This window comes from Carcharhinus amblyrhynchos, chromosome 24, assembly GCF_965287045.1.
Source record: "Carcharhinus amblyrhynchos chromosome 24, sCarAmb.v2.hapA, whole genome shotgun sequence".
Taxonomy (NCBI): domain Eukaryota; kingdom Metazoa; phylum Chordata; class Chondrichthyes; order Carcharhiniformes; family Carcharhinidae; genus Carcharhinus; species Carcharhinus amblyrhynchos.
Genome location: NC_137347.1, coordinates 34,497,612 through 34,520,809, shown reverse-complemented (window position 1 = coordinate 34,520,809; position 23,198 = coordinate 34,497,612). Strand labels below are relative to the sequence as shown.

General features: G+C 45.1%; 1 protein-coding gene across 2 annotated transcripts in view; it reads left to right on the top strand.

The window, feature by feature from the left end:
• The window catches only part of pacrg (PARK2 co-regulated), a 280,072-nt gene that overhangs the window by 197,544 nt on the left and 59,330 nt on the right, over positions 1 to 23,198 (top strand). For both annotated transcript variants that reach the window (XM_080211245.1, XM_080211247.1), the window contains exon 4: positions 13,652 to 13,801. In XM_080211245.1, coding sequence (XP_080067371.1) covers positions 13,652 to 13,801 — 150 coding nt within the window. The remainder of the gene's footprint in view (positions 1 to 13,651; positions 13,802 to 23,198) is intronic.

The window sequence follows — 23,198 nt, the reverse complement described above, 5'->3', positions numbered from 1 at the left end:
TGGCCTCCTTCTGCACTGTTGGGATTCGATGATTCTGTGACCTACAGGCAACATCTGCCTGTAGGCTGACTGTTCTGCCTTATTCATTTAATGCCGTCACACAGTATTTCTTTGTGCTTTCTTATTGCCTGGCACTTCTCCTTATCCCTCCCACGACAGACTTGACAAACATTTCAAAATCTTTGAATGTTCTCTCATCAGCAGTCATTAATCTTTAAGTGGGTTCATTCCTTTAAATTTGACCAGCCGTTCAGATTTTCTGCCTGGTTAGCTCTTGGTGCAAAGCCAAAGCTGAACTCCTGGACACGAATGCCTCATATTCAAACAACCCCACCACACAAGATTGAAGTCAATTCAATTTATCTTGAGAGCCAACCACTCATGCCCCAAATCTTTTCCAGGGGTTGCAAAATTGGATCTAAAAAATGCTTGTATTTGGTAATGATCAATGCTCTTGAAGCCTTCCTGTATTTATGGCAAAAAGAACTTGCGATTCCTGCCTTTTTTTATTCATTTGTGGGGCATGGATGGCGCTGGCTGGCCAACATTTGTTGCCCATCCCTAGTTGTGTGAGGGCAATTGAGAATCAACCACATTGCTGTGTCTCTGGCGTCACATGTAGGCCACACCATGTAAGGATGGCAGATTTCCTTTCCTAAATGATATTAATGAACTAGATGGGTATTTTCAACAATCGACAATGGGTTCATGATCATCAGTAGATTCTTAATTCCAAATAGTTTTTGTTGACTTCAAACTCCACCATCTGCCGTGGCGGGATTTGAACCCGGGTCCCCAGAACATTAGCTGAGTTAGCCTCATCATTAGCTCATCGATTGTTTTTATATGCTATCTGATTGGATGGTGTACCCAAAGTTGATCTGCGGTTGGACCAGTCGGCACTTGGTGAAACTAGCAAAGGAGGGAATCCCCTGTGAGACCCAAAAAAAAGCCAAAATTTCGAAAAAAGGAAGCAAAATGGCCCAGTAAGGATTTTGAACAATCGCAGGATCATTGGCTCGTGCTCTGTCTGTTAAACTAAACAGCCCATTTCTCATCCAACACTATTTCCTGCTGGAAATCAGGAAAGAGACTGGAGTGCTTCTAAAAATAATGAACAAAAGAGCCAGAGATGTCAAGAGGAAAGCTTTTTTTAGTGCATCTGGTTGTTGTGATCTTGAATGCACTGCCTGAAAGGGCGGTGAAAGCAAATTTAGCAGCAAATTTCAAAAGGGAATTGAATAAATACATGAAAAATTACGGGAATGTGAGGAGAAAACTGTTTGAAAAGCTCCTACTAAACACCTGGCACGTGTACATTGGGCCAAATGACCTCCTTTTGTGTTGTGTTATTCCATGATTTTGGTTCAATGAAGTGAAGTTGAGGCATCAGCACAAACCATAATTTGGTGAGAAAAAAAACTAATTTTAGACTGAGGGTTCACCAGGTTGTTGCTGCAGTTAGCATCTGATTTTACTCAAATACTGGCAGTCAAATTAGTATCTTTATTACAATACTCCTCAAAATCCACTTCCCATTCTATCTGTCTCACACCAGAGCCATCCCGCTATCCCTCTAAAATTTCCCCATTTGATTTGATTTGGCTTGTTATTGTAACATGTATTGGTATACAATAAAAAGTATTGTTTCTTGTACGATGCAGGCAAAGCATACTGTTCATAGAGCAGGAAAGGAGAGGGTGCTGGATGCATTGTTGCAGTCATAGCTAGGGTGTAGAGAAAGATCAACTTGATTGCTAGAGAGTTTAAAAAAGTTAGAGTAGTGTATTAGAAGCAGAGAACAGGAGTAAAAGATAGAATTAGAGGGTACGGTGGCACAGCTGGCAAGAAGCCGCCTCGCTCCAGCGACATCTTGAATTAAGTTTAAATTTATTTATTAGTGTAACAAGTAGGCTTACATTAACACTGCACTGAAGTTACTGTGAAAATCCCCCAGTCACCACACTCCAGCACCTGTTCAGGTACTCTGAGGGAGAATTTAGCATGGCCAATGCACCTAACCAGCACGTCTTTTGGACTGTGGGAGGAAACCAGAGCACCTGGAGGAAACCCACACAGATACGGGGAGGATGTGCAGATTCTGCACAGTCGGTGACCCAAGCAGGGAATTGAATGTAGGCCCCTAGCACTGTGAGGTAGCAGTACTAACCACTGTGCTACCCTATTATCCCCCACACCACCTCTTCCCTCCATCCCATCCCATCCATCCCAAAGCACCTCTTCTTCCTCTGCTATTCCCACTACCCCATGCCATTCCTCCCATGCCAACAACCCTCCATACTCTCCTTCCCATGTTGACCCCTTCCCATGAATTCCCCCACATTCTGTCTTTCCACCTCAATGTCATCCTCTCCATGCCATCACCCCCATGCCCCACCCCTCCTAGGCCATCTTGCCATCACCCCACCACTCTGCCCCTCTCCTATGATGTCCTCCCCTGCTATGCCAGCCAATCCCTCCCTCAATGATCCCTCCAGCCAGGGGAACTCTTTCAGTTGGGCTCCCCCTTTACCTTCCACTGAGCTCTTTTTTCACCAACGCCTGCGACCCTGCTGCAAGATGTGGCTGCCATCAGCAACACGTCCATCATGTGCTCCAGCCCTCCACATGTCCCCTGCAAATAATTATAATAAACATTATGGACGGCATCTGGATCCCTTTTGTTTTGCTTTCAGCGGGGCCCCTTTGCTTCCTGCTGTTTGCAGGATTCCCATTTCCAGATGGTACCTAACTATGTGAAGAATACAATTTCCCTTTGTGTCAGAAAATTCCATGGATGGAATTTTCCATTCTATCCAGCAGCGGGAATCGTGGCGGGTGGGGAGCAAGATTTGGCAGGAGGCCTAAAAATCAATTTCTCAACAGTAGAAATTAGTTAGGGATCTTATTCTCCTGACTTTCATAGAATAGACACTAAGGGGCAATTTAACATGGCCAATCTACCTAACCCAGGGGTTCAGGGGAAGACAATGGCCCAGTGGTATTATCGCTAGATTATTAATCCAGAAACTCAGCTAATGTTCCTGGGGACCCAGGTTCAAATCCCACAACGGTAAATGGTGGGATTTGAATTTGATAACAAAGAAATCTGGAATTAAGAATCTACTGATGACCATGAAACCATTGTTGGAAAAACCCATCTGGCTCACCAATGTCCTTTAGGGAAGGAAATCTGCCATCCTTACCCAGTCTGGCCTACATATGATCCCACAGCCACGGCAATGTGGTTGACTCTCAACTGCCCTCTGAAATAGCTTAGCCAGCCACTCAGTTCAAGCGAGACTAGGGCTGGGCAATAAATGCTGGCCAGCCAGTGATGCCCGTGTCCCCGAATGAATAAAAGAAATGAATTTTTGAAAAAACCTGAACATTTTCGGGCTGTGGGAGGAAACCAGAGCACCTGGAGGAAACTCTCGCAATAGGACAATGACGTAACAACAGGGAACACAACTTCAGACAAAACAAACCCCTTCCAGTCGCTTTCTTTCTATATTCATTTGTGGGACCTGGGCACCGCTGGCTGGGTAGTATTTGTTGTCCAGTTCTAGTCACGCTTGAACTGAGTGGCTGGCTAGGGCATTTCAGAGGGCAGTTGAGAGTCAACCACATTGCTGTGGATCTGGACTCACATGTAGGCCAGACTGGTTAAGGACGGCAGATTTCCTTCCCTAAAGGACATTAGTGAACCAGATGGGTTTTTCCAACAATCGACAATAGTTTCATGGTCATCAGTAGATTCTTAATCCTGCAAACCGGCCTTTATAAGGAGGTGGATCTATACATAGAATTCTACAGTCTAAACGGTGCAGACCCAATGGGATTGTCCCACCCAGGCCCTATCCCCATTACCCCATGCATTTATCCGAGCTAGTCCCCCTAACACTAAAGCCAGTTGTTTGAAAGACGATAGTGAGGGTACAGGAAGAACGGAAGTGAGGAGTGAAAGGTGATGTAGCAGCAGTGGGTGTGGCAGAATGAGATAAACTTTAATCTCTGAAAAAGTCTTTTATTCTTCCAAAGGGCCAAATCAGTCAACGAGAGAAGGACATAAGCCAGGAACTTGCATAATTTATTTAAATTGTTCAACTTCTCAACTGAGCACAAGGTCAGACTTTGTCAGCTTTTGGCGATTGCTTCACTTGCTATTATCAAACCTGCCTCCTGGAGTTGGGGGTTTGGTAAACCTGTCCTTTAATCTACTGCACGGACTGAAACAAGCTTTCTAAATCTCGTAGGCCACTGGTTTGAGAAAATTATTTATTAACCTTTTTAAACAAGGACTGGGGCGTGGAACTTGCATCAAGATATTTCTAACCTTCAGAAGCATGGCCACCGATGCATTTCTGCCAAATATAGGAGACAACGCTACAATCATAAGTATTTCATTGTGTCTGACTCCTTAATTGAAGTTGTCAGGCACCAAGGATAATCAATATCAGTCTTGGAGCGTGACACACGGTTGTTTTGACCAGTGGAGTGAATCTGATTTGAGTCGAAGTGAAGGAAACCTTGGGCACTGTTGGATATCTGAAATGATAAGCTAAAAATCCTCCTGTGCTCAATAGCATTGTGCAGTTCGATCGGTCGGCCGAGAGGTAAATACTTGTGCAAATGAATTTGGGTCATTAAATCTGTAGGACAGCATTTTTCAAGATGTCCCAGAGAGTGATTAATTTATGAACAATAACCAAAGCTGGTATATCACAAACCCTCAGGGGCATCATTTTTTTAATTCATTCGTGGGACTAGTTGGCCAGCATTTATTGCCCATCCCTAGTTGCCCTTGAGAAGGTGGTGGTGAGCTGCCTTCTTGGATCGTTGCAGTCCATATGCTGTGGGTTGACCCACAATGCCGTTAGGGAGGAAATTCCAGGATTTTGACCCAGCGACTGCGAAGGAATGGTGATATATTTCCAAGTTAGGATGGTGAGTGGTTTGGAGGGGAACTTGCAGGCGGTGGTGCTCCCATGTATCTGCTACCCTTGTCCTTCTACATGAAAGCGGTGGTGAATTTGGAAAGTGTGGTCTAAGGATCTTTAGTGAATTTTTGCAGTGCATCTTGTAGATAGAGTGCATTGCTGCTCCTGAGCACCATTGGTGGAGGGATTGAATGTTTGTAGATGAGGTACCAGTCAAGCAGTCTGCTTTGTCCTGGATAGTGTCAAGCTTCTTGAGCGTTGTTTGATCTGTACCCATCCAGGCAAGTGAGGTGTGTTCCATCACACTCCTGATTTGTGACTTGTCGATGGTGGGCAGGCTTTGGGAAGTCGGGAACTGAGTTACTCGCTGTAGTATTCCTAGCTTCTAATGTGCCCTTGTAGCCACTCTGTTTATGTGGTGAGTGCAGTTGAGTTTCTGGTCAACGGTAAGCTCAAGGATGTTGCCGTTGTGGATACATCAGCTGCCTCACACACCAGGGACACGGGTTCGATTTCCGGTTTGGGTCACTGTCTGTGCAGAGTCTACAAGTTTTCCTCGTCTCTGCATGGGTTATCTCTGGGTACTCCAGTTTCCTCCCACAGTCCAAAAGATGTGTGGGTTAGGTGCATTGGCTGTGCTAAATTCTCCCTTAGTGTATCTGACTAGGTGCTGGAGTGTGGTGGCTAAGGGATTTTAAGAACATAAGAACATAAGAAATAGGAGCAGGAGTAGGCCATCTAGCCCTTCGAGCCTGCCCCGCCATTCAATAAGATCATGGCTGATCTGTTGTGGCTCAGTTCCACTTTCCCGCCCTCTCCCCATAACCCTTAATCCCCTCTCTTATCAAGAACCCATCAACCCGCTTCTTAAAAATATTTAGCGAGGCAGCCTCCACCACTTCAACGGGCAGAGAATTCCAGAGATTCACCACCCTTTGAGTGAAGAAGTTCCTCCTCAACTCCGTTCTAAACCGCCTCCCCTTTATCTTGAGGCTGTGCCCCCTAGTCCTACTGTCTTTTTTGAGCGGGAAGAGTCTCTCCACCTCTATCCTATCCATCCCATTCATCATCTTATACGTCTCAATGAGATCTCCCCTCATTCTTCTAAACTCTAACGAGTACAAGCCTAGTTTATTCAGCCTCTCCTCATAGCTCAATCCCCTCAACTCCGGTATCAGCCTAGTAAACCTCCTCTGCACTCCCTCCAGGGCCAAAATATCCTTGCGCAGGTGCGGCGCCCAAAACTGCACACAGTACTCCAGCTGCGGCCTCACCAATGCCCTATACAGCTGCAGCAAGACCTCCCTACTTTTATATTCAATCCCCCTCGCTATGAAGGCCAGCATCCCATTCGCCTTCCTGACCACCTGCTGCACCTGCAAGCTGGGTTTTTGCGACTCATGCACAAGGACCCCAAGGTCCCTCTGCACCGTCGCCTGCTGCAGTTTTTCGCCACGTAAGTAATAGTCCTTCCTACCATTCTTCCTACCAAAGTGGACCACCTCACACTTGCCAACATTAAATTCCATTTGCCATTTCCTGGCCCATTCGCCCAGCCTATCCAGATCCTTCTGCAGACTCTCCACACCCTCCGCACAATTTGCCTTTCCCCCAATCTTGGTGTCATCAGCAAATTTCGACACCCTACACTCGGTTCCCTCCTCCAGATCATCTATATAAATGGTAAATAGATAATTTTCACAGTAACTTCATTGCAGTATTAATGTAAGCCTACTTGTGACACTAATAAATAAATAATAAGAAGAAATAATAAGGAGAATAGATATCTGACTGTCCTATCTCATCCTCCCACATATCTGTTTCGGAGAATAACAGATTGCCAATCAGGATCTTTGTTTCCTCCCTCCGGCGTAGAAGAATTCAGGCCAATAACATCCCTGACAGCATCCAAAGCAGCTCAGAATAGAAATCGAATGCTGGTCTGTAAGGTTTGTCACAACACTTGTTCCTTTACACAGGGTCGGAAAATTCAATGATGCTTCTATGAAGAGGCGAGAGAGCCTTCGAACCAAAAATATTGACAGCACCGGTTCAAGAAGGCAGCTCACCAACACCTTCTCAAGGACAATTAGGGAAGGGTAATAAATGCTGGTTGAGCCAGCGATGCCCACATCCTTAAAAAAACTACAATGGGTGGGATTTTCCGACCATGTGCGTCCCAAGACTGGAAAATCCCACCCAAGGTCAACAGACTTTTGCATTGTCCATGCCCCCCTGCTACGATTCCTGTGGTGGACAGGATGGCAAAATTCCACACGATGGGTGGAATTTCAGGGATCATTCTTGTGAACCTCCTCTGGACATGGGGAAAAGGCAGGAGAATGAGGATGAGAAAAATAACAGCCATGATTGAATGGCGGAGCAGAGTTGATAGGCCGAGTGGCCTAATTCTGCTCCTATGTCTTATGGCCTTAGAGGTGAACGAAGGTGAGAATTGGGATCACAGGGAGAGAGGTATTGGCTAGAGGCGCGGCTGTCAAAAGGAGGGGAGAGGTTGAGTCTAGGACATACCCCTTCCAGATGATGGGCCTCTTGATGACAGCGAGAGTTTCCACGCTCTACCCCTGAGGGGGATTTCCTGTCCGGGCGACATCTTCCCACACAGGCCGATTGAATACTGGCAGCATCAGGATGAGGCTCTAAAGTGGGCATCAATTGCCCACTCACAGGCTTCGATTGACACAGGGGCACGATGGCCATTCATGAGCCACGCCATCCTGGACTTAATGAGGGGTGGAGGCCAGAAGACAGCAGGGTCCCCGCCCCGTAAACTCTACCCCAAACAAATCCATCACCACCATCCCCTCCACCGCCCCCTACACCACCTCCAAACTCGCTACCATTATCCATGTAACAAGAACAGCATCAGCTCCAGATGTGCTGCCCTCCACAGTCAAATAGCCCATCCTTCTCCAGCATTCCAGATAAGCTTTTGGCCGTGCAAACAAAAACAACAGAGGTTTTTGGTTGGTAACCCAGCAAGAAAATCAGAGAGAATGAATAAATGAAACAAGTGGCCATGTATCAAATTCCTTGAGAACAAGTCAAATTCACGGGCTGTGAATCTATAATATAATCTTGTTTATGTAGCTGTCACTCTTCCCAGGAGCAACGGTCTGATTGGAAATACCTTTTTATTTAGTCACCATCTTTCGGAACTGTGTAAGTCTCTCCGACTGGTGACAGAAAGAAACATGAAACATCATTACCCGTAGAATTTAACCAGCAGCTGTCAAAACATTCCAGTATTCTGCACTGCCTAGTTTTGCTCGATGGTTGTAGGACTAGAAATCATCATCATTAGATTTTCTTCTACTCGTTCACGGTATATCGGCATCACTGGCCAGGCATTTATCTCCCATCCTTAATTGCTCCTTGAGAAGGTGGTGGTGAATAACATTCTTCAACCAATGCAGTCCATCATAGGATCATTACAATGCAGAAGAAGGCCATTTGGCCTATCGAGTCTGCACAGACCATAATCCCATCCAGACCGTATCCCCATAACCCCACTTATTTACCCTCCTTCTCCCCCTGACACTAAGGGGCAATTTACGATGGCCAGTCAACCTATTTCGGACTGTGGGAGGAAACCGGAGCACCCGGAGGAAACCCACGCAGACACAGAGAGAACATGCAAGTGCCGCACAGTGACCCAAGCCAGGAATTGAAACCAGGCCCCTGGTGCTGTGAGGCTCACTACTGTGCCACCGTGTCACCCCATGTGGTGTAGTTACACCCACAATTCTGTTAGGGAGGGAGCTCTAGGATTTTGACTGCGAGGAACGGGGATATATTTCCAATTCAGGATAGTTTGTGTCTTGGAGTGAAGCTTGCAGCTGGCGGTGTTCCCTTGCGGTTACTGACCAGGTCCTTTTTAGGTGTTCAATGTTGCACGTTTATTCATTATAGAATTAAAATTGGAAGCCCGTAGCTCTTTGGTAAAATTTGAATCCAAAGCCTTTGACTTATCTGACTTGAAGCATTTCTCTTTTATTATCACTCTTGGGGTGGTACAGTGGCACAGTGGTTAGCACTGCTGCCTTACAGTGCCAGGAACCCGGGTTCGATTCCCAGCTTGGGTCACCATCTGTGCTGAGTCTGTATGTTCTCCCTGTGTCTGCATGGGTTTCCTTTGGGTGCTCTGGTTTCCTCCCACAGACCAAAAGATATGCTGGTTAGGTGCACTGACCATGCTAAATTCTCCATCAGTGTACCCGAGCAGGCGCCAGAGTATGGCAACTAGGGGATTTTCATAGTAACTTCATTGCAGTGTTAATGTAAGCTCACTTGTAACACTAATAAATAAATTTAAACTTGAGGATTAATCAAAGTAAGTTGTTCAGTTTTACACTAAGGCTGTTTATAAAAACATACATGCTTTCATTTTGAGTACCGTTCACCTTCAGTTCTCAGCTGCACTTGCTGTGAGTGTAAGTAATCCCAAGTGAGTGGAGCTGTGAGATTATAGAGTTACATTATACACTTTAATGAAAACAAACAGAATGCAAGCACAAATATTTTACTCAGTAAACTGGTAGTGGGATCATTGCTGTATAATTGAGAGGAATAAAGAAGAGTGGACTGAAAATTTGAAATGAAACAAATGTGTAAATTAAACTAAAGTGAAGCCTGGAACTAGGGTGTGAGTTAAAAACAATGAAAGTAAGCAGGAGTTAATAAAATGGTTGCAGCGCCAATTAATGTATTTTTTAATAGAGTGTTGTGATGCAACTGCCTCTGCCTCTGTAGTGTGTACTGTTGACAAGATGCACTGTAGCAATTTGCCCAGGCTTCTTCAACAGCACCTTCAAACCCCTGAAATGCCATAAGACCTTGAGACCATACATTATAGGAGCAGAATTAGACCATTCGGCCCATCGTGTCTGCTCCGCCATTCGATCATGGCTATTTCAACCCCATTCTCCCACCTTTTCCCCATAACCTATGATCCCCTTACCAATCAAGAACCTATCAATCTCTGTCTGAAATATACTCGATTTAAGGGGGAGACAATAGCCTTGTGGTATTATCGTAGACTATTAATCCAGAAACTCCGCTCATGTTCTGGGGACCTGGATTCAGATCCCACCATGGCAGATAGTGCAATTTGAATTCAATAAAAAATATCTGGAATTAAGAATCTACTGATGGCCATAAAATTTATTGTCGAATGTTGGAAAAACCCATCTGGTTCACTAATGTCCCTTTAGGAAAGGAAATCTGCCTTCCCTACCTGGTCTGGCCTACTTGTGACTCCAGAGCCATAGCAATGTGGTTAACTCTCAACTGCCTTCAGGCAACTAGGGATGGGCAATGAATAAGTGCTGGCCAGCCAGCAACGCCCATATACCCTGAATTAATAAAAAAGTGACTTGGCCACTTGGAAGCGCAGAGGTGTGTGGACACCATCACCTCTGAAATCTCCTCCAAGTCACACGCCATCCTGACTTGGAAATATATTGGCCATTCCTCCACTGTTGGTGAGTCAAAATCCTGGAGCTCCTTCCCAACAGCGCTGTGGGAATCCTTTTACCACGGAGATTGCAGTGATTCAAGAATAAGGCCCATCGTCTTCTCAAGCGCAACTGGGGACTGGTGATAAATGCTGACCTCACCGGCAACACCCACATCCCAAAAAATAAGTATTTAAAGAAACGGTTCCTAAGGAGCTGTGTAGAAAATAAGAATTCTGTTTTCAGCTTTGGACTGAACCCACACAGTATAATCATAGAATCCCACAGTGCAAAGGAGGCCATTTGGCCCATCAAGACTGCACTAACAATAATCACACCCACGTCCTATCCCTGTAACCCGATGTTTTTACCCTGCTAATCCCCTTTACACTGGGATCAATTTAGCATGACCAATCAGCCTAACCCACACATACTTGGGAGGAAACTGGAGCAGTGTCAACCTGATTTAAAGTTTATTTATTAGTCACAAGTAAGGCTTACATTAACACTGAAATTAAATTGCTGTGAAATCCCCCTAGTCGCCACACTTTGGCGCCTGTTCCGGTCAGTGCACCTAACCAGCAAGTCTTTCAAACCGTGGGAGGAAACCGGAGCGTCCGGAAGAAACCCAGGCAGACACGGGGAGAATGTGCAAACTCCGTACAGACGGTAACCCAAGCCGGGAATCGAACCCAGGTCCCCGGCGCTGCGAGGCAGCAGTGATAACCAGTCTGCCACCGTGCCGCCCTAATGGAAATGGAGGACTTGACAAAAGCAGACTGATAAATAAAAGGACTGGGAGAGTGTTATGGATGAGGGGGAAATGAAGAGAAGAGGCTAAAGTTTCGGGTTGGACAGTCAATTTCTCTTTTCCTTTCCGCTTCACTATCACCTGTGACAGAAAACCCATGTCAACCGTTTCAGAACAAAACCAGTGTTTAAAAAAAGACTTGCAGCAGCGTCTGTAGATCAGAACCGTTATTTTAGCGCAAACAGCATTGAGGCTTTCAGTGTCTGAAAGATTTAAATATAATTGTCCACCGTGCAGTTTTATTGTAGTTAGTGTCAGGAAGATGATCACTTATATTCTATATCTGGATTGTCGTTCTATTGAGTTAATAATGTTCGTGCCATAATAGTCACCCAGGTAATAGAGTGTCTCTTAGCAAAAACAATCAAAACCTGTCAGCAACCGGTTCCTGATGTAACCGAGCAGACAACTATAAATAAAAGTGCTTCTCATTTCCTTTTCAGCATCATACTCAGCAGTGTTTACAAGTCTCCCTTTCCACTCTCTCCACCCTCAAGGATATCACATCTGCTGTGCGTATTCCCCTCCAAGCAATCACTTTCGTGCCCCAAAAGAAACTACAGCCTCAAGATTATTCTAAAGTCATAGAATCCCTACAGAGCAGAAGGAGACCATTTGGCCCATCGAGACCACAATCCCACCCAGGGCCTAGCCCCATGCATTTGCCCTAGTTAATTCCCCCGACACTAAGGAGTAATTTAGCATGGCCAGTCCACCCAACGCATACAACTTTGGACTGCGGGAGGAAACCGGAGCACCCGGAGGAAACCCCTCGCAGACATGGGGAGAATGTGCAAACTCCACACAGACAGTGACCCAAAACGGGAATTGAACCCGAGTCCCTGGCACCGTGAGGCAGCAGTACTAATCACTGTGCCATTCTGTGTGAAATTCTGCAGAAATGCTTCCCACTTTGTTTAAAATTTATTTATTCGTGTCACAAGTAAGGCTTACATTAATACTGCAATGAATTTAGTGTGAAAATCCTCTAGTTGCCCCGATCTGGCACCTGTTCAGGTACATTGAGGGAGAATTTAGCATGGCCAATGTGCCTAACCAGCATGTCTTTCAGATTGTGGGAGGAAACCAGAGCACCCAGAGGAAACCCACGCAGACATGGGGAGAACATGCAAACTCCACACAGACAGTGACCCAAGCTGGGAATCGAACCTCAGTCTCTGGCACTTTGCTCTAAAATTCCTACGTCTTGATATTTCAAAGAGATTCAACACTGTAATGCCCCATAAGTGAGGTCAATAGAACCACAATGAGTGGCATTTTCCAGCCCTTCCTACTGGCAGGATCTTCCAGTCTTCTGATCCCAGCACCCCCTCAAACCCGTCCCCCCTGCCAACCATATGGCAGGATGGGTGAGCCAAAGTACCGTAGACATTGGTGGGAGCAGAAGATTTGGCTGGCGGCCAATCCAATGGCACGTCATCTCTCTTACCAGAAAACATGGCGTGGTGGTTGGGGTGGGGTTGGGGAGGAGGGGGAGTGTGGGCTTGAGGTTTCTCCAGGTTTCGTCCATGGCGGGACTTGTTGCAAGCGAGAACGGAAAATTTGGCATTCCAGCCAAAACTCCATTCACGTGCAGCGGCACTGGAAAATCCCAGCCACAAACAGGGATGGAAAATTTCCGCCAAAGATTTTGAACGAGTTTAAAGGCTCGTCTACAAGCTTGGCCATCGCTTCTTGCCCGTTTCAGTTTTTACATAAACTAGTTTAATTGAAATCAGGTCTCTCACTCTCTAAGCTCCCCAAACACAGCTGACATTTACTTTATTTTACCAGTTCAATTTCAGCTTCTCATTGCCACAAGCTGCTGGGGATTTCGTTTTTGCTTCATTACCCTTTGGGACCGCGTTCCAAGTTTATTCCCTTGCTCCCTTTTCTAAATTGCTCGGAGTTCAGCTGGGGTAGGCCAACACGCAGGATATTAAAATAATTAGTAAAGAAAGTTGACACAAGCTGACTTTGTTTATTCAATTGGCCACAGTAGTTCAGCAGACTGATCAAGTGCACATTGCATACTTGTTGGAACATTTTACGACCAAGTCTTGATTGTGTTAAACACTTGCTGAAGCTACAGATGGTTGTAGGGTTACATCGTCCTGGGCTTGTTGAGAGATGGTCTTTTCTGTTTAACAGGCATGACGTTTGACTGGAAATGTGCCACTTGTTTGGGTAGGAACAGTGTGAAAGATGAAATAGTAGGCATTAAGTTTCAAACACTATATGAATCCACTGGACAGTGTAGTAGGTGTCGCATTGCTAATGGCAAGGGAATCAGGGACAGATGAGCACCAGTGATCTAACTGGAATATGTTTAAATCTCTGCTAACAACAAATGATGTATCACTCGCTCAGCAGGGAGGACTTAATCAGCACACAGACCCATAACCCTTTCATGTCTTGTACAGATGCCCTGAACACTCGGAACAAGCAAGTCATATGCACCACACTGAAAGTCCTGCAGCATCTCGCTGTGTCTGGAGATATGGTGGGCGAGGCTCTGGTGCCTTACTATCGACAGATACTACCCATCCTCAACATATTTAAAAATATGAATGGTAAGTCGCTGCACAGTGGGATCTCCCCGCTCTGCATGTTTATGAGTTATTGCCTGTGTAATGTGAATCAGAGGCACTTTGCTACATTCCAACACAGTCACAACCACACGATTGTTTACGCAAGTTTTCCGATGAACTTTGTGAGAATGAAACATACAGAACACGATATGAAATGTATTCTTCAGTGCAGAGCTGAGTCCATGAAAAGATCAGCCATGATCTTACTGAGCAGGCTCGAGGGGCCAGGTGGCCTGCTCCTGCTCCTGGTTCCTTATGTTTTTATGCAACATTGTGACTGGGAGCAATGTTGTGTCTGTGCCGGACTAAGTTGCTTTGTGTCAATATTGCCACACTTTGGTCTGCTGTGTCGAAATATGTAAAATAGAAGGATGCTTTTTGGCCTAGGCTGAAGGAGCTATCCAATGAGCAATCCACTCCACCAACTCCCACCTCCACCACTTCCACTGCAACTCTCCCCACCCCGCCAAGCTGAATAAAAAGCACGTGAGAAAATCTGGAAGTAAAACCAAGTCATTGAACCCATCAAACCCACAGATCATGTGCAACCCATTCATCACTGGATTCTGCCCATCTCATTTAATCTCCTGAACGAGAGCTTTTTCTGCACCCCTCCCTTCCACAGGAAATAAAAGGGAATGATCTAACCCTGCATCCTGTATATCAGATGATTGGTTTTGTTCTTAACTTGACACATCCATGGCCCCAGCAACTCGGGACCCTTGCAAATAAGACAGCTTCCAGTTACCCGTGTATGTTTATTCATATCGCCCCATAACCTGTTCCAAACTCAATTTGCATTTGACTGTTTTTGAAGGTTGTTCCTGTCATTGGTGCACTCACTGGAATTTTGGTGCATGATACTCCTTGGGGAGGACGGCATGGGGCATAATTTGATTTGATTTGATTTATTTTTGTCACACATATTAATAGTACTAAGTATTGTTTCTTGGGGCACTATACCGACAAAGCAGACCATTCATAGAGAAGAAAAGGAGACAATGCAGAATGTAGTGTTACAATCATAGCTAGTGTTACAGTCATAGAAGAAAGATCAACTTAATGCAAGGTAAGTCCGTTCAAAAGTCTGATGGCAGCAGGGAAGAAGCTGTTCTTGAGTCGGTTGCTATGTGACCTCAGATTTTTATATCTTTTTTCCGATGGAAGAAGGTGGAAGAGAGAATGTCCGGAGTGTGTGAGGTCCTTAGTTATGCTAGGTGTTTTGCTGAGACAGCGGGAAGTGTAGACAGAGTCAATGGATGGGAGGCTGGTTTGCGTGATGGATTGGGCTACATTCATGACCTTTTGTAGTTCTTTGCAGCCTTGGGCAGAGCAGGAGCCATACCAAGCTGTGATACAACCAGAAAGAATGCTTTCTGTGGTGCACCTGTAAAAGTTGGTGAGAGTTGTAGCTGACATGTCAAATTTCCTTAGTCTTCTGAGAAAGTAAAGGTATGGATGGGCTTTCTTAACTATCGTGTCAGCATGGGGAGGGAGACCAGGATAATTTGCTTCTAATCTTATCTTCGGCTGTGAACTGATTAAACTGGGTATGCAATGTGGTGATGTATTGAAATCATAAATTTCAGGCTAGTTATAGATACAGCATTAGCCATGTACATCTTTATGTGCACCATTGATATTCTGAAATAACCAATAGGATTCTTGTCGAACCAAGACTGAAGACAACTCTCTGCTCATTCACAGGATGCAGGTTTCACTGAGAAAGGCAGCAATTATTGCCCAACCCTTGAGAAAGTTGTGGTGAGCCACCTTCTTGAACAAAGCTAACTAGGCCGTTTCAGAGATTAGTTGGGGGAGCTGGTGGCAAAGTAGTAATGTGAGTGCGCTAGGAGGCTGGAGACCCAGGTTACTGTTCTGTGGATGTGGATTCAAATCCTACCATTGCAGGAACTAAATTAATTAATTAGTCTCAGTAATGGTGACCATTGATTGTTGTAAAAACCCTCATTCTTGTCCATTAAGGAAGGAAATCTGCATTGTCTCACTGTAGTGCTGAGGTACAGCAAGGTCCAATATATGGGACTAGGAAAACAATACTTCCCATGATATGATATAAAAAGTCACATGGTGGTAGACTGTGTATAGTCTGGAAGAATCCAACATGGAGACAGTTCCAAAACAAGCCCGTACCTTGGGGATGTACATAGTTAATAAACGGTATGTGCTTAACCATTCAGGTCTCCATACCCCTTGGTGTGACACTAAAAAACCTTACAACACAGTGGTGGTGAAAATTGGAGCCTGAAGTCCCAGAGAAGTTGGAAATGGAACCCAGATTCTCAAAGCGTGAAACACTAAAGAAACTGAACCCTGACCAAAACCATTGAATCCCTACAGGGACAAAGGAAGCCATTTGGCCCATTGAGTCTGCAACAACTCTCCAAAAAAGCATACTCTAACCCCAGTGGCTAATCACTCTAAATTAGACACCTTGGGACACTAAGGGGCAATTTAGCATTGCCAATCCACCCAACCTGCACATTTTTAGACAGTGGGAGGAAAACAGAGCACCCAGAGGAAATCCACACAGACATGGAGACAATGTGCATACTCCACACAGACAGCTGTTCAAAGCTGGAATTGAACCTGGGTCCCTGGCACTGTGAGGCAGCAGTGCTAACCACTGTGCCATCATGACCTCAGAGAAATGCACCTAAATTGAAGACACAGTTGGAGGTTGCTTTAAAAAAGCTCCATTGTAGACATGGAGGGTGTATGGTTTCACCAGGACACATGAAGGTCCATTGCCAGACCCGATCGAACACAGAGTCAAAGAACCCAGCTAGATCACAAAAGGCAGAGTAAGACTTTTTTCTTAAGTTAGAAAGGCAACAGGAGAATGAATGCACTGTGTAGATGGAAAGCGAGACCTGAGTGAACACAGAGTCAAGAGACCTAGCAAGAAAAGTGCAGTAAAACGGTCAGAATTATCTTTCAGAATAGGCAGCAGTCAGGATCAGCACATCCAGAGAGTAACTGCAAGAAAGCAGCCAGCATTATAACCCCCAGTGGCAGGGCTGGAGGGAAGGCTGTTTGAAGTTATAGGCACAGTTCACAAATCGCTTTGCAATTGATTCTCAGGCTTGGAATGGGATGGGTGATTGGCCCAACTGAGTGGAGAGAGAATAAGCTGAACAAAATGGCTCTGTTAGTCTGACAGGAGTCTGCCGAAAGCCAACAAGTGCGGAAAGATAAAAGGGAAGAAACAGCAGCTGCAAAGCTATTTTGAAGGAAAATAGATTAAGTATCTACTCACCTGTTATAATAAAAAACAGCCTCGGATAGTAAATTAAAACCAGACCAATTTGGGTAACCAGAGAGCCATACAGTGCAAAAGGAGGCCATTTGGCCCATCGAGCCTGCACCAACCACAATCCCACCCAAGTTCTATCCCTGTAACCCCACATATTTACCCTGCTAATCCCCCAAACACTAAGGGGCAACTTAGCAGGGTCAATCAACCTAACCCACACATCTTTGGACTGTGGGAGGAAACTGGAGCACCCAGAGGAAACCAAAGCAGATGTGGGGAGAATGTGCAAACTCCACTCAAACAGTGATCCGAGGCCAGAATTAAACTTGGGTCCCTGACCCTGTGAGGCAGCAGTGCTAATCAGTGTGCCACCGTACCATAAGACCATAAAACAAAGGAACAGAATTAAGCCACTTGGCCCACTGAGTCTGCTCCACCATTCAATCATGGCTGATATTTTTCTCATTCCTAGTCTCCTGCCTTTTCCCCATAACCCCTGATCCCCTTATTAATCAAGGACTTATCTATCTCTATCTTAAAGACACTTTGCCTTCTGTGGCAACGAGTTCCACAGATTTACCACTCTCTGGCTGAAAAAATTCCTCCTCATCTCTAATTTAAAGGATCATCCATTTAGCCTGCGGTTGTACCCTCTGGTTCCAGTTTTTCCTACATCTTCTCCATGTCCGCTCTATCCAGGTCTCGCAATATCCTGTAAATTTCAATAAGATTCCCCCCTCATCCTTCTAAACTCCAATTAGTATAGACCCAGAGTCCTCAATCTTATGGTCTTATGGAGTTCTCAACCACTTGGGTGAAATATTAAAAACATTTGACAAATAATTTTAACTCCATATTGTGGATAGCACAGACTGTTAAAAAGTGCCCAGAATACCCCCAGTAATTCACTGAAGGGGCAAGGAGATCCTGGCCAATGGAAACAGGAGACTCCAGGATGAGGGGAAAAAAGAAACATCTGGCTGAGGGACTCAGGGCACCCTGGGGTGAAAGAAACAGAAGACCCCAGAGCAAGGAGGGCAGAAGATCCCAGGCCAAGAAAGAGACCCAGAACAAGGGAAACAATATCTAAGGCAATCTGAGGTAATCCAAAAGAAACAAAAGTTGCCAAAGAAAATGGAGCGCTCCCACAGGAAAATGTATGTATCAAAATTGAGTTGAAAGAACTCAATTAAAGTGCAGTCAAGCACAACAACATGTAGAAAAAATACTCTAAGAAGTTGCTGCCCTGAAAGATTCTTTCAACAAACAATACAAGCTCATGGAAAAAATGAGGAGCTCAAAAAAAAAATGCGTAATACTACATTAGCAAAAGCTGCATTGGAACTACAAGTAGCAGCAAAGCAATGTACTGAAGTGCAGAGACCATTGCCCAGCGGTCAACAAGAAAATAAACATTGAAAGAACAGTTGATTGTCCCTCAAGGTAAAGGTATGTGTAGCATGAAGAAATGGAGACTAGCTTGAACACAGAATGGAAGAACAGCAGGAGAAACTACAAGGACCCCTTAGCCAAAGTTTATTCCTCAGAAAAAATTATGAAGAGAAGCAAAATCAATTTAATGCACTCTGAATGAATTGAAGAATTAATTGGCAGCAAAGAGTCAACCATGCTCGACATTTTAGGAAGAAACCCAAGAAAAAGACTGAAGAGCTAAAGAAGCAGCTGAACGAAAAGGAGGCGGCTTTGGAAGGGAAAGCCGTAGAACTTTTCAAACTGTGAGCAGATAACGAAACTAAGAACAGAACAATTGCAGAACTGAAACAACAAGTTAAGACTTTTCTGGAGGCAGACCTGACCAACAAAGAAATTAAAATGAAAGACAAGGACAAAGCGCTGCTGCAGATGGAAGGGGAAAAAACAGAAGTAGGATTAGCAAATATAAGTTCAGTGCTGAAGCTCAAGAAACTGAAGGAAAAGCATCGGAAGCCTGAACAAAGTGAGGACAATTTTAGTTGTTGAAAAATGACACTGAAATTAAAATCAAGAAGCAAAGTTTATTTATTAGCCACAAGTAGGTTTACATTAACACTGCAATGAAGTTACTGTGAAAATCCCCTAGTCGCCACACTCCAGCGCCTGTTCGGGTACACTGAGGGAGAGTTTAGCATGGCCTAACCAGCACGTCTTTCAGACTGTGGGAAGAAACCGGAGCACTCGGAGGAAACCTACGCAGACATGGGGAGAACATGCAGACCCCACACAGACAGTGACTCAAGCCAGGAATTGAATTCAGGGGTCTGGCGCTGTGAGACAGCAGTGCTAACCACTGTGCCATCTGTGCCACCCCGAGCACATCAAGGAAAAGTTGAAAAGGTGCAAAAGAAGGTAGGCATTCTTGAAGGAGCTTGGAGAGCCTCAGAAGCAAGTAACAGAAATAAAGTTTAACAATGAGAGCTGAAAGGATGGCACACAGGAAACAGGCTGAGCTCAGAAACATCTGTTCAGAGTAGAGAACAAGCTTTCACATCCTGAAGATGAGTTTGATGGAATGTTGGAAAAGAGCAATGAAAATTCTGGAACGTTGACCCAATCTGGAAGGAGCCAGCATGGAGATGGCCACTCGTGGAAGACCGTACCTTGGATATGTATATATTTATGGGTTACCAATAAGTAGTTTACGTTTAATCAGTCAAATCTCCAAATCTTTAGTGGAACACCAAACAAATTTACCTGACTTACCCAATCTGGCCTACTTGGGTAAGTAGGGGCAACAAATGTTGGCCTTACCAGCGATGCCATGAAAGAAAAAGGAAAGGTAAAAATACCCACACTACTGTGGATTCTGAGTCACATATAGAAACATTGAAGATGGGAGCAGAAAGAGGCCATTTGGCCCTTCGAGCCTGCTCCATCATTCATTACTATCATGGCTGATCGTCCAACTCAATGGCCTCATCCTTGCTTTCTCCCCATAACCTTTAACCCCATTCGCCCCAAGTGCTATATCCAGCCGCCTCTTGAATACATTCAATATTTTGGCATCAACTACTTCCTGTGGTAATGAATTCCACGGGCTCACCACTCTCTGGGTGAAGAAATGTCTCCTCACCTCACTTCCGTCCTAAACGGTCTACCCTGAATCCTCGGACTGTGACCTCTGGTTGTGGACTTCCCCAACATCGGGAATGTCTTCCCTGCATCCATCGTAATAAGTCCCAGGCAGACAAGGAAAATAGTTTTCCTCCCGGACCAGCTTTTAAAAGGGTCCGATACTTTTAATGGTCCAACATTGCATTCCAGAATCATTTAATTAATAGAATTGAAATTCCCTAGCTGCCGCGGTGAGATTTGAACCCAGGTTATTGGCTGAAGCTTCTGCTTGACTAATCTAGTAACAGAACCATTACGCTGTCATTTCATACATTCTTATCGACGTAATTCAATGTTCTTGGGGGAGGGAAACTCTGCGTCCGCAGATCTCAGCCAAACCTGTCCACCCTGTACCGTATAATCATTGGGAACAAAACCACTTTGTAAATTGCATTCGCTGGTGGCGAGCATGCCTGAATTCATCATCTTAGAGCTAACGCAATTAGCTGAGGTTTGAATAGTAAAGTTTAGCGGAGAGCTGAGGTGTAATTTGAATGAATGCAGTATTGGGTGCCCTGTGTGGCAGCGAGAAACCCATTTTAAATGAAAGACGCGAACCAGCGAGCACTGCACTTTCCGAATGAGCCTCTTTCTGCTCACCGGTGTCTCCCAGGAAGGCAGCTTCGCTTTCAGCCGGTCCCTGCTACCACACGCTGAACTCCACCATCAAAGCACACCTCGGAATAAATCATTCCCTGAATTTCTGAGCGCTGTCTCGGTTTTGAGATGTCTCTCTGACTTTGATGGCCGCAGGGAGCATTGCATTACCCATCATCCGGTTTTTATGGAAACCGTCGATGATTAAGTGGAAGCTTTCTGTCGAGTGTGCGTGTTTGAAATGCAGCAAGATCAGAATCGCCTCCTCCTTGGCATAGCCGTTCATCTTGATCCAGTTTGAATCTCCTTAAGGAAAATGAGTTCAAGGTTGACAGCTACATTAGCAGAAACAAAAGTAATCTCATACGAGGTTGTCACATGAACAGTGACGGTAAATTGTGTCCACTTTGCAGTCTTTCTAAACGGACATTAAGCCAAGGCCCATCCCCTCCCCCTCTCAATATGAAAAATCTGAAGAAGGGCAGGAGGGGGTGTCCTGGCCAATATTTATCCCCAGTCATCACAAAAACAGATTACCTGGTCATTACCGCAGTGCCACTTCTAGCAGTCTGCCAGTGTCACAGAATTACTACAGTCCAGAAGGAGGCCATTTGGCCCATCGAGTCTGCACAGACCACAATCCCACCCAGATCCTATCCCCATTTACCCTGCTAGTCCCCCTGACACTCAGGGGCAATTTAGCACGGCCAATCAACCTAACCCACGTATCTTCGGAGTGTGGGAGGAAACCGGACCACCCGGAGGAAACCCAGGCAGACACGGGGAGAATGTGCAAACTCCACACAGACAGCGACCCGAGCCAGGATTTGAACCCAGATCCCTGGCGCTGTGAGGTAACAGTGCTAACTGCTGTGCCACCGTTCCGCCCTAAGTAAAATAAAAATTAATAGTTTTTAAAATTCATTTACGGGAAAAGGGTGTCACTTGTTGGACCAGCATTTGTTGCCCATCCCTAACTACCCTCCATTTCAGGGGGCAGTTGAGAGTCAACCACATTGCTGTGGCTCTGGAGTCACATGTAGGCCAGACCAGGTAAGGATGGCAGATTTCCTTCCCTAAAGGACATTTCTGAACCAGGTGGGTTTTTATGACAATCGACAATGGTTTCATGGTCATCAGTAGATTTTTAATTCCAGGTATTTTTTATTGAATGCAAATTCCCCCATCTGCCGTAGCCAGATTCAAACACAAGTTCCCAGAACATTCGCTGAGTTTCTGGATTGATAGTGTACCATTTGCCATGGCGGGGCTCGAACCCAGGTCTCCAGAGAAGTACCCTGCCAACCCAGTGACAATACCACTGTGCCACTGCCTCCACATTTAAAAAAAAGATTTACAGTGTTCTCTATGTTACAACACTGCCTACGCTACAGAAATACTTAATTGGCTGTAGGATATCCAGAGATCGTGAAAAAGCATTATGACAATGCAAGATTTTATTTTCTTCAAATTTAGCCCTTTCCGGGAATACATCCATGAATTAAGTTAACATACTCCTTCAAAGAACCATTCACTTAGGTGTAAAGATTGTGCGCGATGGATTCATTTCTAATATAAAATAGTGATGTGATTTTGAATGGATGTTCTGGCCAATTCAAGTAACTGCTGCGGAAAATTATTTTACATCATTTCAGACTTGTGTACAACATATGTGCATCATATACCTGAGAGGAGCTGGGAATGATACAAAGTAGGAACATCTGGTTCCAATAATCTGTGTGTTAGAGTTTTTCTAATTGGATGGCATTGCTGGATCATATAGTGCAGCACATGGTGAGTGAAGAGTACTGGGAATTCTGTTAAAATTACTGAGCTGCAGAGGGTAGGAATGTTCAGGATATTAATAGTATGCTGGTGTCCCTCCTTTACTTCCTATTTCTTCCCAGCTCTTCTTCTGGACTCTTCTCTCCCTATTTCTCTCCCCCTTTCTCTCTCTCTCTCTCTCACTCTCTAGCAAAGTATATCCCCAGCTCCATTCTCTGTTCCTTTTGACATTTCATAGATGTCCAAGAAGGGCTGATAGTTGATGAGACATTCTGGGCACAGCTGACTAGGATAACTGAACCGGAGCGATATTTTGAACAGGTCTATGCAGAGGCACTGGTGTAATGCCAACACCACTGTGAGCAAAACACACTGTAGGGATCCCTACAGTGCACCAATCTCTGACATAGCATCTCAACCAGGCCAACCCCCCCACCCATTCCCTGTATCCCTGTAATGCATTTACCCCGCTAACCCCCTAACCTTTACATCTTGGGACACTAAGGAGCAATTTAGAATTGCCAGTCCACCTAACCTGCACATCTTTAGGGTGTGGGAGGAAATCAGAGCACCCGGAGGAAACCCATGCAGACATAAGGAGAATGTGCA